Source organism: Panthera tigris, chromosome C1, assembly GCF_018350195.1.
Source record: "Panthera tigris isolate Pti1 chromosome C1, P.tigris_Pti1_mat1.1, whole genome shotgun sequence".
NCBI classification, from domain to species: Eukaryota; Metazoa; Chordata; class Mammalia; order Carnivora; family Felidae; genus Panthera; species Panthera tigris.
The window spans coordinates 95,329,249-95,345,126 of NC_056667.1; the positions used below are offsets into that span (position 1 = coordinate 95,329,249).

The 15,878-nt window shown below is 39.2% G+C and overlaps 2 protein-coding genes across 9 annotated transcripts in view; one reads left to right on the forward strand and one right to left on the reverse strand.

The window, feature by feature from the left end:
• ST7L (suppression of tumorigenicity 7 like) overlaps nucleotides 1-6,289 on the reverse strand; it is an 80,960-nt gene extending 74,671 nt beyond the window's left edge. For 2 of the 7 annotated variants that reach the window (XM_015534948.2, XM_042998200.1), the window contains exons 1-2: nucleotides 5,518-6,288; nucleotides 3,222-3,304 (exon numbers count right to left, since the gene is read on the reverse strand). In XM_015534948.2, coding sequence (XP_015390434.2) covers nucleotides 3,222-3,304; nucleotides 5,518-5,986 — 552 coding nt within the window. In that variant the 5' untranslated portion in view covers nucleotides 5,987-6,288. The other 5 variants (XM_007076371.3, XM_042998202.1, XM_042998203.1 and 2 more) reach the window with 5 other exon arrangements.
• Nucleotides 6,290-6,297: 8 nt separating this feature from the next.
• CAPZA1 (capping actin protein of muscle Z-line subunit alpha 1) overlaps nucleotides 6,298-15,878 on the forward strand; it is a 49,413-nt gene continuing 39,832 nt past the window's right edge. Inside the window, exon 1 of one of the 2 annotated variants that reach the window (XM_007076370.3) lies at nucleotides 6,298-6,481. In XM_007076370.3, coding sequence (XP_007076432.1) covers nucleotides 6,443-6,481 — 39 coding nt within the window. In that variant the 5' untranslated portion in view covers nucleotides 6,298-6,442. The other variant, XM_042998208.1, reaches the window with a different exon arrangement.

The following is a 15,878-nucleotide window of genomic DNA, read 5'->3' on the forward strand; positions in this document are numbered from 1 at the left end:
ACTTCTCCATGAAATTTAGACAAGCTTAAGGCAAAACTATAAGAAATATATCTATAAATGAAACATTAAAAAATAAGAAACAAGGGTGCTGGCTCAGTTGGCAAAGCATATGACTCTTGGTCTCCAGGTCATGAGTTTAAGACCATGTTAGCTACAGACATTACTTAAAACACACACACACACACACACACACACACACACACACACAAGCAAGAAGCATTTAATCTGTAAGTAATCTAATTCTGATATGTCACATTGTCATTTTATTCTATCTGTAGCATAATGAAAAGAAAAACAATTTTGAAACAATTAGCATGGTGGATTAAGCATTGGACTAAGGTTAGAGAGACCACATTGGACTCCCAGTCAACCTGTGTGCTTTGGGCAAGTCACTTAACCTCTAGCCCCTCAGAACCTCAATATCCTATCTATTAAATATGGTTAACAAGAATTTTAAGTGCCTTTTGAACAATGAAGTACTACTCAGTATTTGGCAGTATAATTAATGTAGGTTGAGGTTGATTCTCCTGTTGAACCATTTGAAAATCAGGATATTCACTTCTTTCTGTTTTCATGGTTTATCACTGTTATAAAAAGAGTAATCAAGGGGTGCCTGGGTGGCTCAGTCAGTTAAGCGTCTGACTCTTGGTCTCGGCTCAGGTCATAATCTCACGGTTTGTGAGTTCGAGCCCGCATTGGGCTAGAGATTACTTTAAAAAAAAAAAAAGCTCTCTGTGCTGAATTAACAGAATGTTTCATATTTGGACACTCTAGCGTTCTCAACTACCTTTGCCTGGTTCTTCTGGGTTTCAGCTTAAATGACAGGTCCTCAAGGAACTTTCCTTGATTCCACAGAACAGAAAGCAGTATTATATGCACTCTTACTGGGTTTTGTGTTTTACTTTAAGAGTAATCTTTACACTTGTAAGAATTTGTTAAACAACTGGCTTCATTGCTATTCTTCAAGTTCCCAAGCACATGACCTCCTACCTCCTCAGGTGGAAGTAACACAAACAGCATAGCTAGCTTCCTCATTTCAGTGGGTAAGAGAAATTATAAACCTAATAATCTTTGCTGATAAAAACTCATCAATATTATAAGGGTAATGACAAAGTTTAACCTTGAAAATGTTACTTGAATTTCCTATTTTTTTTAAAGTATATTGTTATAACCACTCTACTTTACTATTAGTTACTGTTGTTAATCTCTTACTGCACCTAATTCATTTATTTAAAATTTTTTATTTGAGCATAGTTGATATACAATGTTTTATTAGTTTCAGGTATACAACTTAGTGATTTGACTTCTCTATACTATGCTATGCTCACAAGTGTACATCTGTCACCATACAATGCTATTATGATATGAATTTCTTAATTTTTGTAAATTTAAAACTCTTCAAAATAACAAATTTTAAGAACTACTATATATATAATATATATGTTAAGTTATGTGTTTCATGCTTATATAATATATATGTAAGTTTCCCCCCTCTTATACATGAGGAAATTAAGACTTAGAGAATTTATGTGCCTTGTCCAAAGTTATTAGCTAGTAAGTGGCAGAGCCGAGACTTAAAATTACATCTTCTAGTTCCAAGACTAATGCTTTTCCCACTCATCAGTTATTTAAAGACCGTTCATTTCCTTTATTTAGACTTTTATATGCTACTGACTAAATATGTTAAAACATGCTTAACAATGAGTCAGCTTTATAATCAGTAAATTTTAACTAATTTACCTATATTAACACATAGTTTTCATCCTTAAATTCCTCAGTAATTTTTTTAAGTCAAGATACAAAAATCCCTTTCTTGGCCAGCATTTCACTTAAACAAAATGGCCAAGTATCAGTTCCTATTAAAACAAAACAGAAAACACTCCAATACACATGCCATTATTTCTACTATAATAGAAGAGCACCATCTAGAGATGAGAAAAAAGCATAGAAAAATTCATTGGTTATGCATGCCATACTTCCTAAGATTTTAATCTGTAGCAGTGTTTTTCCAAAGTTTATTCTAGGAAACACTAGTTCCCAGGGATGTTTAATAGAGATTATACACACAGATTTTAATTTCTTAATTGAAAATGATAGCTCAGTCAAATAAAACAAGGGAAAGCTGAATTAAAATTAAATAGGTTTCTTTATCATGCCACTTTTCTGAATAATAATGGTCAAAATTCATTAAGTGCTTACTGTGAGCTAGATACCATGTTATTGCAAGCTTTTACACACTTTATCTTATTTAGTCTTCATGATCCTATGAAGTTGATATTATCATTCCCAGTTATTAGATGAGGAAATTAAAGCTTAGAAAAGTTAATTAACTTGCTCAAAGTCACACAACTAAAGAGATCGTTATGAAAACTAATATAATATTGTATGTCAGCTGTTTACTCCAATTAAAATCTCCTGGGGCTCCTGGGTAGCTAGGTTGGTTAAGTGTCCAACTCTTGATCTGAGCTCAGGTCACGATCTCAGGGTTTGTGAGATTGAGCCTGCCATCCAGCTCCATGCTGAGTGTGGAACCTACTTAGGATTCATTCTCTCTCTCTCTCTCTCTCTCTCTCTCTCTCTCTGCCCCTCCTCCCCTCAAAAAAAAAAATCTCCTCTCAGTTAAAAAATAAAAAAAGTGATGGTTAGCTTGGCTCCAATACTCTGCCCTTAAACACTCCAGAGAAGATAATTGACAACCTATAGGCTGAATTCAAGACACACATTTTTAGTCTGTCCAACATTGCCAAGATTAAAGTATTGGGAGATACACTTGTTGCATCCAGATGTTTTTGAAATCATATGAAAAATTGGAAGATCTCTTAATGGTGGTCTGCAAACCTATATGGCAGCAACTAGCTTTATCCCCTTTAGAAGGGGCATGCATTGTCCAAATTACCCAGTCCTAAAATAAATAAGGAATTTAATTTTTACACTCTGCCCATTTCATTCATTTTTGTTACTAAACTGAGCCCTGCAAGGATTTAGTTGGCAACCCACCTCTAACCACTGCCCCTTACAGTATACAATACTGTTTCATATGCAAATGAATACTATGAATACTGCCAATCTCTAAAAGTGGAAAGGAAGATGCAGTGTTTTATCAAATGCTGAACACATGTTGAGAATCCTGATTCTATAAGTATTTACAATTATTGTAACCATATAAAGAGATTTGATCTTTAGATAAATACCAAAACATGAAGGAAGTGGAAACTACTTACAAATATTAGTCCTGATATCAAAGAAGATGTTCCTGTAAGTGCCACATAGAATTTGGGCGTCAATGAATTTAAAAATACTGTCACTGCCAAAAGGAAAACAAAATACCAAAGTTTAAAAAAATGTAAATTCAAAGTATTCAAGTTACAAATAGGCAGGTGTCTTTATGAGTGGAGGAATATAAATAGTATTAATATCTAGTATCAGATTCATTTGAGAAAGTTGTAGTTTTTAAAAAGCTACTTTAAATTCCCATTCTATCGTAACTTAAAAATTCTATTGGGTGCTTAGGTGGCTCAGTTCATTAAGCATCACTATTGATTTCGGTTCAGATCCCGATCCCACAGTTCAGTTTGTGAGATAAAGCCCAGAGTCTGCAGTACAGAGCCTGCTTGGGATTCTTTCTCTCTCTCTCTCTCCCTGCCCTTCCCCTACTTGTGTGCGCGCACACACGCGCGCGCGCACACACACACACACACACACACACACTCTCTCTTTCAAAATAAATAAACATTAAAAAAATGCCTTAGAACATGTCAGGGTAGCGTAAAAAAATTTTTTTTTACATTTATTTATTTTTGAGAGGCAGAGACAGAAAGAGAGCACACACAAGTGGGGATGGGGCAGAGAGAGAGGGAGACACAGAACCCGAAGCAGGCTCCAGGCTCTGAGCTGTCAGTACAGAGCTCAACATGGGGCTTGAACCCACAAACCCTGAGATCATGACCTGAGCTGAAGTCAGACGCTTAACCGACTGAGCCACCCAGGCACCTCTGTAAGGGTAGCATTTTAAACTGATGATTTGTTAAATAAGCAAATCAAAATGAGATAATTTAGTTTACTTTTGAGAATAAAATTAAGAACTTATAAATCATAACTTCGACAAGAAGTTTTACAAATCTTTAAGGATTAACTAAACACTCTGTTACAAATGAGGTTTAAAACCACTCCCTAATTATTTTGGTGAGATACAAACCAGTGTTTCAAATTAGAGGGAAGGAAACAGCATGTAGACGTGTTTGGTATGTCAGCTAGAGAGGCAAAATAAACCAAAAAGAATAACAGCAAACTGAGAGCTCCTTGCACCTGACTCACTGAAAGCCTGGACCAGACTCTTCACTTCAAATAACTGTCTCATAAATAAATAAAAAATAAATGGGTTTCAGAAATAAATAAAAATCTATCATAGTTAACTACTCTCACCTACGTGGTGTATCTCGTTAATATGTAGAAAAATAATTTTTCTATGTTGACAAAGTCAAATTCAATTAGCTCTTTCAAACAGTCTAGGAAGGCCATTTTTTTTTTTGTTTTAGTGTGTTAGTTATATCTGACTGAACTTACATAAAACCTAAGTTCGGAAAAGTCCAAAATATTTCAGAACATTATCTCACAGTATTTCATGTCATCTGGTGAAATAGAAAAGGGGACATTTGCCTTGCTACAGAAAATAAACCACAAGTGCTGCTAGCCACAGTCATCACACAACAGAAATACTTTCATCTTACTCATAGTTTGAGTGAAAATATTGTAATGACATGGTAAGAGGGCCTGGTTCCCATCCACTTTGTCCTGGCTACAGGTAAAGGACAGTATTTGCAGCATCCACGGGGATCATCACTTCTTCCATGTCTGTATCTTCAGCTCAGACTACATAGCAAGCTCTCTACAAATGTTTAAAGCAAGAACTAAGAACCCACTACTGTGTGTGGCTCCCTTTCCCTTTACTTCCTGGACTATTCTATTACTCAAGCCTAAAGCAAAGAACAGACAAAAATACCACGAAAAGTATTTCTTGACAGAACTATCTTAAAACATGATAATGGTCGGCTAAGATCATGGCATTTCCCCCCTTTTAGGCCTTTGAATAGAGAGCGCTCATCTTTGTTGTCTAGGTGTGGGAACGCTCAGCTAACCGGCGAGACTCAAAGGAATGGTTTTCAAGGGATCCTACCAATGGTGGGGTGTATATAAATTCTGCAGCCAATCTGGAGACGCTCTCATCTGTTTTACCACCTGAAGCTTACAGCTTGTCAGGTGGCTTTTCATCGGTAAACGAAGACAGAAGAGAAAGGGCGGGTCTTAAGAGCTCAAGGGAGGAGCCCGTATCTGCAGCTCAGGTTTGACAATCAGCTGGGGAGTTGCGGCCCAAGAGAAAAAGAACCCACTAGGTCGCGCACCACCGTCTCAATCTCCGAAGCCCTCCAGTGACTGCAGAGAATCTCTGCCCTTCGCCCCTTGTCCCCGGCCCCTCTCCTGGTTCCCCCGCCCATCCCCAGGGAGGTCTGGGCCTCTCACCCGCTGCCAAATTCTCACACAGCCTCAGCGGGACCCTCAGAACGTAAAGCAGTCCCAGCCCCGCCACGAACCACAGCGAGGCCCCAGTCCCAGCCAGCCCAGCCCGTAGCCGCTCCCTCCAGCCCAGGGACAGGCTTTGGCCGGGAGCAGGTGCGGGAGGAGATGCCGCAGCAGTCGCTGCTTCACCTAAGCCGTCACCGTCCGCCATCTTGCTGCACCCGCAGGCTCTGGGAGCTGGGAGGGGAGAAGGGCAGGAAACCGGGAGGCGGGAATCCTGGGATAGTGGCGGACCTGAAGGTGGCCTCTGTGAAGGCTGTCTCAGGGAACGCGGACGAAGAAAATTTGGAAGGTGGAGGAGCATCCCAGGGCTGCCTCTTCCTTCGAAGGGCGGGAAGGGGTGGTTAGCGGCACCTTTTCTGGAGGAACTGGACTGAAATGTGACCTCGGAGTGAAATGTTTTTGCTTCCATACGAGTGAGGGTCACCTTTCACCCTATTCTTGGGTTTGGAAAAGCCACCGACCGTTCCAGGGCCCGAGCAGCACTTAGCCCTTTGGACTCGGCTGCCACGGAGATCACTGGTACTGGGAAAACCTACAGTAGCAATTGCTATTTGGTCGGATGGAGCTTGGGCGTCAGGAATAGTCGAATCACGCTCCCATCGTCTCATAGATGAATGGGGAAATGAATGTAACTCCGTGAGAAAGTTATTAGACTTAAAATCATTTAAAGCAAAGCCTTGAGGCAGCCGGAGACTTCTGGAGTACCCGCGCTCGGAGCCACCACCCCCGCCCGTAACTGACATGGCGCCCTCTCGGTCGGCGTTTCCGGGCGGGTCCTTCCGACGGCCCCCGCGGTGATTCCATCATTCGGCTTCCTTCCCGGCTTGCCTCGCGCCCGGGCCGGGCTGGGCCAGAGCAGCCCAAGATGGCCGACTTCGAGGATCGGGTGTCGGATGAGGAGAAGGTAAGGGGTCCGCCTCTCTCTCTTGCCTCCTCCCGCGACAGGGAACAGGGGCCCGACCTGGCTGTGGTGGGAACCCCGGCAGTGTCCCCAGGAAAAAGAAGCTTCTTGGCCCGTGCTGGCATACGCTCTGCAGTTGGGACGCTTCGCTCTTGAGGGGCTTTCCTCTGCCTCACGGTGGCCCCAGTTCCCCATTCCTTAACTCTCTTTTTCTCCTGCGGGGCCTGAGGCACAGCCCAGTGACCTTCCTGCAAGAGACGAGATTTTGCCTTATTGAATCATGACTGTGGACTCTTTTCTGTAATTAAGAGAGGGGGCGATGGTGATGTCTGGACGTGTCAGGAAGCAGTTATTTTACCGCCTTTAGCTGTCGGGGCTCTCCCCATCCCCCCATTTTTAGATATGATTGAGGCTAGTTTAGGGCGAGTCACTTCCTGGTCAGAGTGGCCTCTTAACTTCCCTTTTGCTCCTCCTTCCTCAGGAAGTGATTTTGCTGTCACGACTCTTCGACAGGGAGAGGTCCCCATGTGTTGTCCGTCCCTCCACTCTTTTCTCGCTTACGATCTTCTGAACTAATTCTCAGTAATAATTGTGTAAGCCTCAGGACATTTGCTTCAGAATTTGAACACCACTCTTCTCTGTAGACAGTCCCTTGATTGATCGTGTGCATGTATGTAAGCCCGCGATGACTCCATCCCTTGCGCCTTACATCCTATTAACGGTAATTTTTGAAAAACAGTTTTCTGTTTCTTAACAAATCGAGAATAGCCAGAGGATTTTTTTTTTTTAACTCTGTAAAGGTTTAATATAGCACATAAACTTCATGTTAACACATTCAAGTTTGGACAAAGCATCGTGCCTTCTTCGATGCTCCACTGTGTGGTCTTTGATTATAGTTAAATTTATCAGCGTGTTAAGTGCTTATTTACTTCTTAAAAAGTATTTGAAACATAAGAGCATATTCTGCGTTAGGTAGAATAACTTTTTGTTGACAACTGCACACATTTCTTAACACTTTTCAGGCTTTTCAGTAAATACTTGATTTTAGGGTCTGTAGAAATTAGAATGATTTCACTAGGTGACTTGTTATAGGACAAGAATTATGTCTTTTGTTTCCCACATTGGCTGTTACAAAATGTGCACTCTTGCATGCTCTGTAAATATATCTGGGCTCTTTATTTTTTTAATAAGAGAGATGGGGATGACAGAGGGGTGACTGTTTATGATCCAGGAGTACTCCGTACAGAATAATTTGATATGTCATACCTACGTATAGCATGTCATTTTGAAATACTGGAGAATGTGGTAAACGTTCACAAGCCATTGAACAATACTTCAGCTTTAAATTTTCTCGTTCTTGAAAATTCTTGTGTAAAACTTAGAGAAGAAAAGAGCATCTTACATATGAATTAACGCTGAAGAGAAGTCTATGATAAAATGTCTTGGCTAAGGTAAATAGTTACGATTCGGATGAAATTATAGTAAAAATCGGGAATAACGAAACATTGTTAGCCCAACTGATGGCCCACTTATTTTAAGGAAAAATATTGTTACAGCAAAATTTCACTAAAAATTTAAATAACAATAAACTTCAAAGTTTATGGTGTCCAAACAATACTACATTTACCAGTATTGTGGGTTTTTGTCTTTGAGGCTAAGTTAGAATGCCCTTTTAATTAAACTTGGGAAAATATACCTGTATTTTAAAGTGCAAATCGAGATGCCTTTGGATGTTGACAATGTTTAATAACATCAATAGTCTTAATTTTGTAACAGCAAATTTGTGAAGTGTCCTCTTATCTCCCAGCATACTTCTTTTGTTGCTTAATATTAATTAATAATGAGACAGCAAGCAAATCAAAATTAGTACTGTAAATCTGCCCAAAAATGCTGATGAATTTCATATTTCATGAACAGTTTTTAGATTAGCCACGTTTCTTTATTATTGTGAACAACTAAGAATAGCTGATACTTAGAAGTCTCATATAATCCATATGATTTGAAATTACTGAAATTTTGTTAGGTTCTTATTCCCAGACAGAACTTGATCTGTATTTCTCTGTTGTGAATCTCTAAGTAAAAAGAAAGGGCTTTGATATCTAAGATTACCTCAGTTTTCCTTTAGCTTCGTACCTACACCGAGCCCTTTTCCTCCAGGCTTCTAATTCCTTTTAACTGAATTCAGGAATTGAAGTATTTTTTCAACAAGACTTGTTGCTATGAATATCTTAGCATTCATAAACAGTAAGTAACCCTTAAGTGAGATCTTGTCCTATAAAATTTTCACAACCAAGGCACTATTACAAATTTTTAAAATCAAGATATTTTCAGCCCTAATTTGTATAGATTCTTCCTTGAAGGAACTCTAAAGTTTCCATTTTTTCCTCTTTTTAACTAAGATCTCAACTGCGTTTTATTTGAGTTTTTTTTTCAGGCGTATATGTCATCACATGGAATATATTTTAATATCACTTTTTATCTTTGTTGCATTTCCTGAAAGCAGTGAACCCAGAGATGAATTTGGTGTTGATAGTCTCTGATTTCCTTGCAAGTATTTCTATAAAAGCTAGTAAGATCAGCCATTCTCATAAGTAACTGCTTAGGTTTTTATCACTTTACAAAGAGGAAGTTGGGTTTTTTAACTTCTACATTGTTACCTGAAATGGTCATGATGAGCTGCCTAAATAAAACAGGAAGCTGAAAGTGTAATAACCTGCAGAAATAAATGCTTTTAGTTTTGTCCTCAAGTTCAGTTTCTGAGAATGAGCTACACTCTTCTAGTCACTGACTCTTCAGTTCCAAACGCTTAACAGGACCAAAGTGACAAGATACCATAATTAGGAAATTTGAAATATGAGAAGAATTACTTGTTTGGGCTCATTGCACTGACTGTTTCCTTTATTTCATGATTCAGCATTTAAAAAAAATAATTGCAGAGAGAATTTTAAGGCTGAAAAAAGTGCAATTAGCATATTTTCCCCTTCAGCTTAACTATTAGAATATTTGTGAACAACCTCAAAAATGCCATAAGAGAGAAATGAATGCTTAAAGCTTAGGCAACTATGTCATCTTTAAGGCACTTTTTGGAACAGGTTTATCAAAATTGTTGAGGAAGGATGTGAAAAATGGTGATTTGAGGGCTCAGAACTTATGAAAAATACACCTTTTTAAAAAATTAATTAGTTAATTAATTTTGAGGAGGTGGGGTGGAGAGAGAGGAGCCCAATGCAGGGCTGGAACTCATGAACCGTGAGATCCTGACCTGAGCCGAAATCAGGAGTCCAGCACTCAACCAACTGAGCTACCTAGCTGCTGCATGAAAAATATACTTATAAACTGTATTTTTTGGATTATCTATTACATCCTTAATTTACTAGATGAGTTATTATCCTTACAGGATAAACTCTAGAGCTTATTTGCTATAGGTATTTTCTAAAAGTCATTAATTAGTATTAATACTACTGTTCTTTTAGGTTCTCTTTTTTTCAGTTAGCTTTGCTGAGTAGTATTTATAGAATCTGTCACAAAATCCTTGGACAGGAGCATAAAGCCTAAACAGGTGCAAACTCAGATGCCCAATCTTTGGTGTAGGTTTATAATTTCTTCCAGAGTATCTAGCTCTTTTATTAGGACCAGCCTTAATACTAAGCAAAGTAGCGTAATTTGTCAAAAAATCAGGCCCCAGGTTTGTCTGATTCAGAAGCCTTGCTTTTTTCACTTTACTGTTTTTCCCATTTAACCATGAGTGAAAAAAACAAAATAGAGGTATCCATTTAATGAATTATAACTGAAATATTGTGATGTAATGGGAAAGAATGATTCTGAATGTTAGGAGATTTGGCCTCTCTTTGCTGAGCTTATAGCCACCAGTGTGATTCTAGAAACATCACTTATCTCTGTGGGCCTCAGTTTTCTTGTAAAATAGGTAAGGAGAAATGGATCAAGGTAACCCAACAAAGTTTAATGAACTTCTACAAACTGTAATAAAAAAAAATCTTTGTTTTAAAAATTGAAACGTTAAAATGTTTCAGGACTTTCTGTCATTGTCTGCTTTTGCACATTTGCCCTGATAACAGAACTGTGAATTCTTTGGTAAGTGAAAGCATATCTTCTTATGCTAGTACCTAGGATAGGACCAGGTACATAGTGTAGGGACAACGTTTTGATACAAAGGAGACCAACCAATCACACCTTTCTTCATTCTCATATTTCCCCAGCTCGTGCTCCCTCATCCCACCTCCCAATTATTTCTGGTAATCTCTAGGTATTTCTTAAGTTCAGGAACGTGTCCACACTCTGGGTTTTTCTTTGGGCATTCATTGTGTCTAAGTATCTGCTGCCATTACTGATGATCTGCCATGCCACTGCTGGGAACATTAGATCCCTCTGGAGCCGTTTTAGTAGTAAATCCCATAAAGCTACAAAGCATTATGCATACCAAAATGACTATGAATATATACATCTAGCCTTGCAGAACCCCTAATAGAAGTGTTTCCTTCATCTGCTTTAAGTTCTCTCCTTTAGAGCTCAGAAAAACACACGCTATAAGGTTAGGTATCATTTGTGCTTTTCTCCTCAGGTGCATGAGTTTCTCTCATTTTCTTGCATGTCAAAAAAAGAAAAAAAACTTCTTATGTGGATCAGCTCCTGAAAATAAAAACCCTGGGTAGGAAAAATCAGTCATGATACTGAAGACAATTTAACTACTTGGGGATTTCTGAACTAGGTGATGATTTTAATATGCACTTAACTGTTATTTTCCCTTTTCCCTTTATCAGAACCTCCTGCAGATCCTTTGCATTTCAGTTCATCTCATCATTGTTCCCTTGTAGTCACACAGGCTCAGAACATTAGCATCATTTTTTTCCTTCTTAGCCTCTTCTCTCGTGTTCAATTAGTATTCCAGTTCTGTAAATTCTTCCTGTCATTAGATTCTGTTCCTCCATTTCCATTAGTATTTTTGAGAAAAATTATTTTTTGGTGTATAGGAACTATAATCAGATTACATGCTTAAAATTAAAATGTAGGACAAAGCATGAGTAAAAAGCCCCACCACCCCTGTTTTCCAGCCACCTAGTTCCTGAGAGGCAGCCAGTATTCTTTTGTATATTTTCTATTCTATGCGTATACAAATATACTTCTTACTTAACATTACATCCAGTCAGTCCACATTCCTTCTGTTAATCTTCATTTACAACCTTTTCTGATGCTTGAATTATTTCTAACAACATTCTTAATTGTTCTCTTTGCCTCTTACTCTCTACATTTTTCATTGATTTACCACAGTTCTTCACACTATTAAGTTTTGAAGTATGTGTAAAATTTGTTATTGCTATAACTGCACTTACATATTGTTAAGCAGTGTCTATGAGATGGAATATTCATTTGAATGGATCATATGATGTAGTGTAGGTCAATTATAACATAAGCAAGAAGACTGCATAATGCCAGACTTCACCAAAGAAAGGTGGTAGGTTCATTGGAACATATGAGAACTTTGTCTTGTGAATTCTTTGTTTTGCATCTAAGTAACATTTAAGTGCTTATTATGTGTTAAGTATTTCACGTATTAATGTGTATTTGTCTCAAAACATTCCAACAGGATAGATATTTGTATTATCTACATTTTACAGTTGACTAAACTGAGGCACATTTGACATTAAACAAAACTATGAACCAGTGTCCACAATTAGTCGAGCAGATTCGCTGTTGATAATCTGCTTCCACACCTGTGGTCTTACCCACTTTAATCCCTTTGAATAGACAGTAGGTAGTAAATTAAGGTAGCAAACAATTCTACTGAAATAATGACACAGCCCTAAACAGCAATCAAGTTTAATGGTATAGTGACATGGATAGTTCTACAGATACTAAAATACTGATGTTCTTTGGTTGTGACTACATTGTAATTACTGCTAAATTAGCTGGGTGCTCTTTTGAGTTTCTTCAAGTGTGCTACCAGTAGTATTTGAAATGTCTTATAAACTCAGAGTGTTAAGACACTTTATTTTAGAAGTTTAATGGTCATAATAGTCCTCATGACAAGGTGAAGAGCATCATCCTCTTAAGAATGTTATCATATAGGGGCGCCTGGGTGGCTCAGTCGGTTAAGTGTCCGACTTCGGCTCAGGTCATGATCTCGCGGTCTGTGGATTCGAGCCCCGTGTCAGGCTCTGTGCTGACAGCTCAGAACCTGGAGCCTGTTTCAGATTCTGTGTCTCCCTCTTTCTCTGACTCTCCCCTGTTCATGCGCTCTCTCTCTCTCTGTCTCAAAAATAAATAAATTGTTTTAAAAAAAAAAAAAAAGAATGTTATCATATAGCAGTACCTTGGAACATTATTGCCTACAGTAGAGTTGCTGGTGTGCTGCTTTCTTTTTCTTTCTTTTTTTTTTTTAATGTTTATTTTTGAGAGGGAGAGAGAGAGAGAGAGAGAGACAGCGTGTGAGTGGGGGAAGGGCAGAGAGAGAGACACACACACACAGAATCCGAAGCAGACTCCAGGCTTTGAGCTGTCAGCACAGAGCCCAACACAGGGCTCAAACCCATGAGCCATGAGATCATGGCCAGAGCTGAAGTCAGATGCTTAACCAGCTGAGCCACCAAGGTGCCCCTGGTGTGCTGCTTTCAAAAGCAGATTTCAAGGTTCTATCCTAGACCAACTGAATCAGAATCTGGGAGGATCACTGCTCAGGATCTTTTTTTTTTCCCCTAAATGTTTATTTTTGAGAGAGAAGCACAGAGCATGAGTGGGGGAGGGGCAGAGAGCGAGGGAGACACAGAATCAGAAGCAGGCTCCAGGCTCCAAGCTGTCAGCACACAGCCCAACATGGGGCTCGAACTCAGGAATGGTGAAATCAGACCTGAGCTGAAGTCAGATGCTTAACTGACTGAGCCACCTAGGCGCCCCAGGTATCTATTTTTAAATAAGTTTCCCAGTAATTCCACTGCAACTCCGGAACCACTATCCAAATCTTAGTCTTCTGCCTTTTAGCTCAGAAACTTGATTCATCAGGATATTAAAACTAAATCTCTCAGGAACAAACTTATATTAGCTAGGCCGATGAAACTAATGTATAAAAGTAGCAGAACAACTAATTTAACAAATATAGAAAGGGGGCGCCTGGGTGGCTCAGTTAAGTGTCCGACTTCTGCTCAAGTCATGATCTCACTGCTCATGAGTTTGAGCCCCACGTCGGGCTCTGTGCTGATAGCTCAGAGCCTGGAGCCTGCTTCGAATTCTGTGTCTACCTCTCTGCTCCTTGCCCACTCATGCTCTGTCTTTCTCAAAAAATAAATAAACATTAAAAAAATAAATATAGAAAGGACTAGAAACTTTCTTTCAGGTAGGTCAGGGACATGGGAGATCAAATTATAGTTTTTTCACACTTGAAGTGTGGAGTTGGAACGAGGGAAGTTAACGATACAGGTTAATATTTTAACTATATAGGTGAACATTTTAATGGCATTTTCCTCCTTAATAGGGATATATAGCCAACACAAGACCATGTAGGGTCTTTGGGCAGAGCACCCTCTAACTTTTAACAGCAGCAGACATTGTTTTTACATAGCTGGAAGGAAACCCTTAAGTATCAAAAATTTGCGTATTACAACTTCTCCTGCAGTCTTTCCCCTCTTAATGACATACTCATCCTTTAGTTGTTCAGGCCAAAAAGTTTAGTGTCATCTTTGACTCCTGTTTCTTTCACAATACATATAGTCTTGTAGCAAATCTTGTAGGCTCTGCCTTTGAACTATACCCAGAAAAAGACGGTTTCTCACCACCCCCTTATTCCAACCACTCTGGAAGAAGCCACTGTGATTTCTCCTAGGTTATTGCAGTAGTCTTCTCTCTGGTGTCCCTGCTGGTACTCTTGCCTCCTCCTCCCTGCCCAGCAGGCTGTCTGCAGTGCAGCACCCAGAATACACTGGTTGGAGAATGTAAGTTGGAACATGTCACTTCTTTGCTCAGAATCCTCCATTGGCTTCCCATCTTCTTCAGAATAAAAGTTCTTACTCTGACGACAAGTCCCTCTGTCTTTACCGCTTACCTCTCTCACCTCATCTCCTTCCTATTCTCCCCTGGTCCTCTCTGTTCTAGCCACACATTCTCACCTAAATGGTCTTTGTGTTTGCTCTGTTGTCTGGAGTTCTCTTCCTTCTTCCCTTAATTCCTCCAGCTATTTCATCAAGTCATTTTCTCAGTGAAGTCTTCTCTGGTTACCCTATATATTGCCAAATCCTAACATTTCATTATCCCCTTAAGTTCCTTTATTTTTTAGCATTTATCACTGGCTATTTAATGTAGTTTATTTAATGTTATCTCTGTCTGTTATTTAATGTTGTCTCTCTACCCATTAGAATGTAAGCTCCACAAGAACCATACACTGGTGCATCACCATTGCCTAAAACAGTGCCTGACATGTAGTGCACTATCAGATATTCGTTGAAGGAGTGAATAAATCTCACTTTAATAGCATCTGACTTGATTTCATAGCTAACTCTTAGAGGACAGACTGATTTCCAGGTTTTGTGAGGCCGTATTAAGGATTCCAGTACTTCTGTATTACTAACAGTTTAATTTTATTAATGGAGCTTCCCACTCAGAAAGCTTCAGCACTTCTCCATTACCTACAGATACAACCAGACTTGATATTAGCATAACTACTGCCATCTGACTCATCTTATTCTACCCTTCTCTTTTATTATCTCCAAATAAATCCTCTGTTTCTACCAAACTGGTCTGCCTGCAAAAGACTGTTTTCCCCCCACCTCTTTTCATTTTACTATTCCCTCATTTGTAACACCCACCTCCCTCTCCCCCCCCCCAACCCCGCCTCCTAATCTAAAGCACTCTGTAGAGCTCAGTTTAGATCTCACCTGCCCCTTCCTTAAAGTGTCTTTCCCCAACCCAGCCCACATCTATCCCATCCTTCCTCTTAAGTAAGTTGTTTTGTTTTGAGTGAATGGACAAATTGGTAAACACAAAGATCTGAACTTTAAAGAAAACATGTTACTCAAAATTCAGTAACATGTAGGCATTTGCTTAGGGAAAGAAAGTTAAGTATCTGCTATGTATTAAGTCCGTCTCCTGTTACCTCACTGGATCCTTAAAACAGTCTGATATGAGCAGGTATTATATCCACAAATGAAGAAACTAAGACCCAAGCAATGAAATATTAAAGCTGGCTTGTGAAACCAAGTCTGACTTCAAAAGTTTTTGAAGATAAAATTGGTAAAAAGACATACCTTTGAATTAGAATGCCATAACATGCCAGATATGCAGTGGATCTTGAAGGCTGAAGCTTCCTGTTTCCCAGTACTTTTGTTTCTATGTGGCATAGGTTCTCACCACCAAACTCTACCCTTTTGGACTTCAGTCATTGCTCTCAAGCATCTGA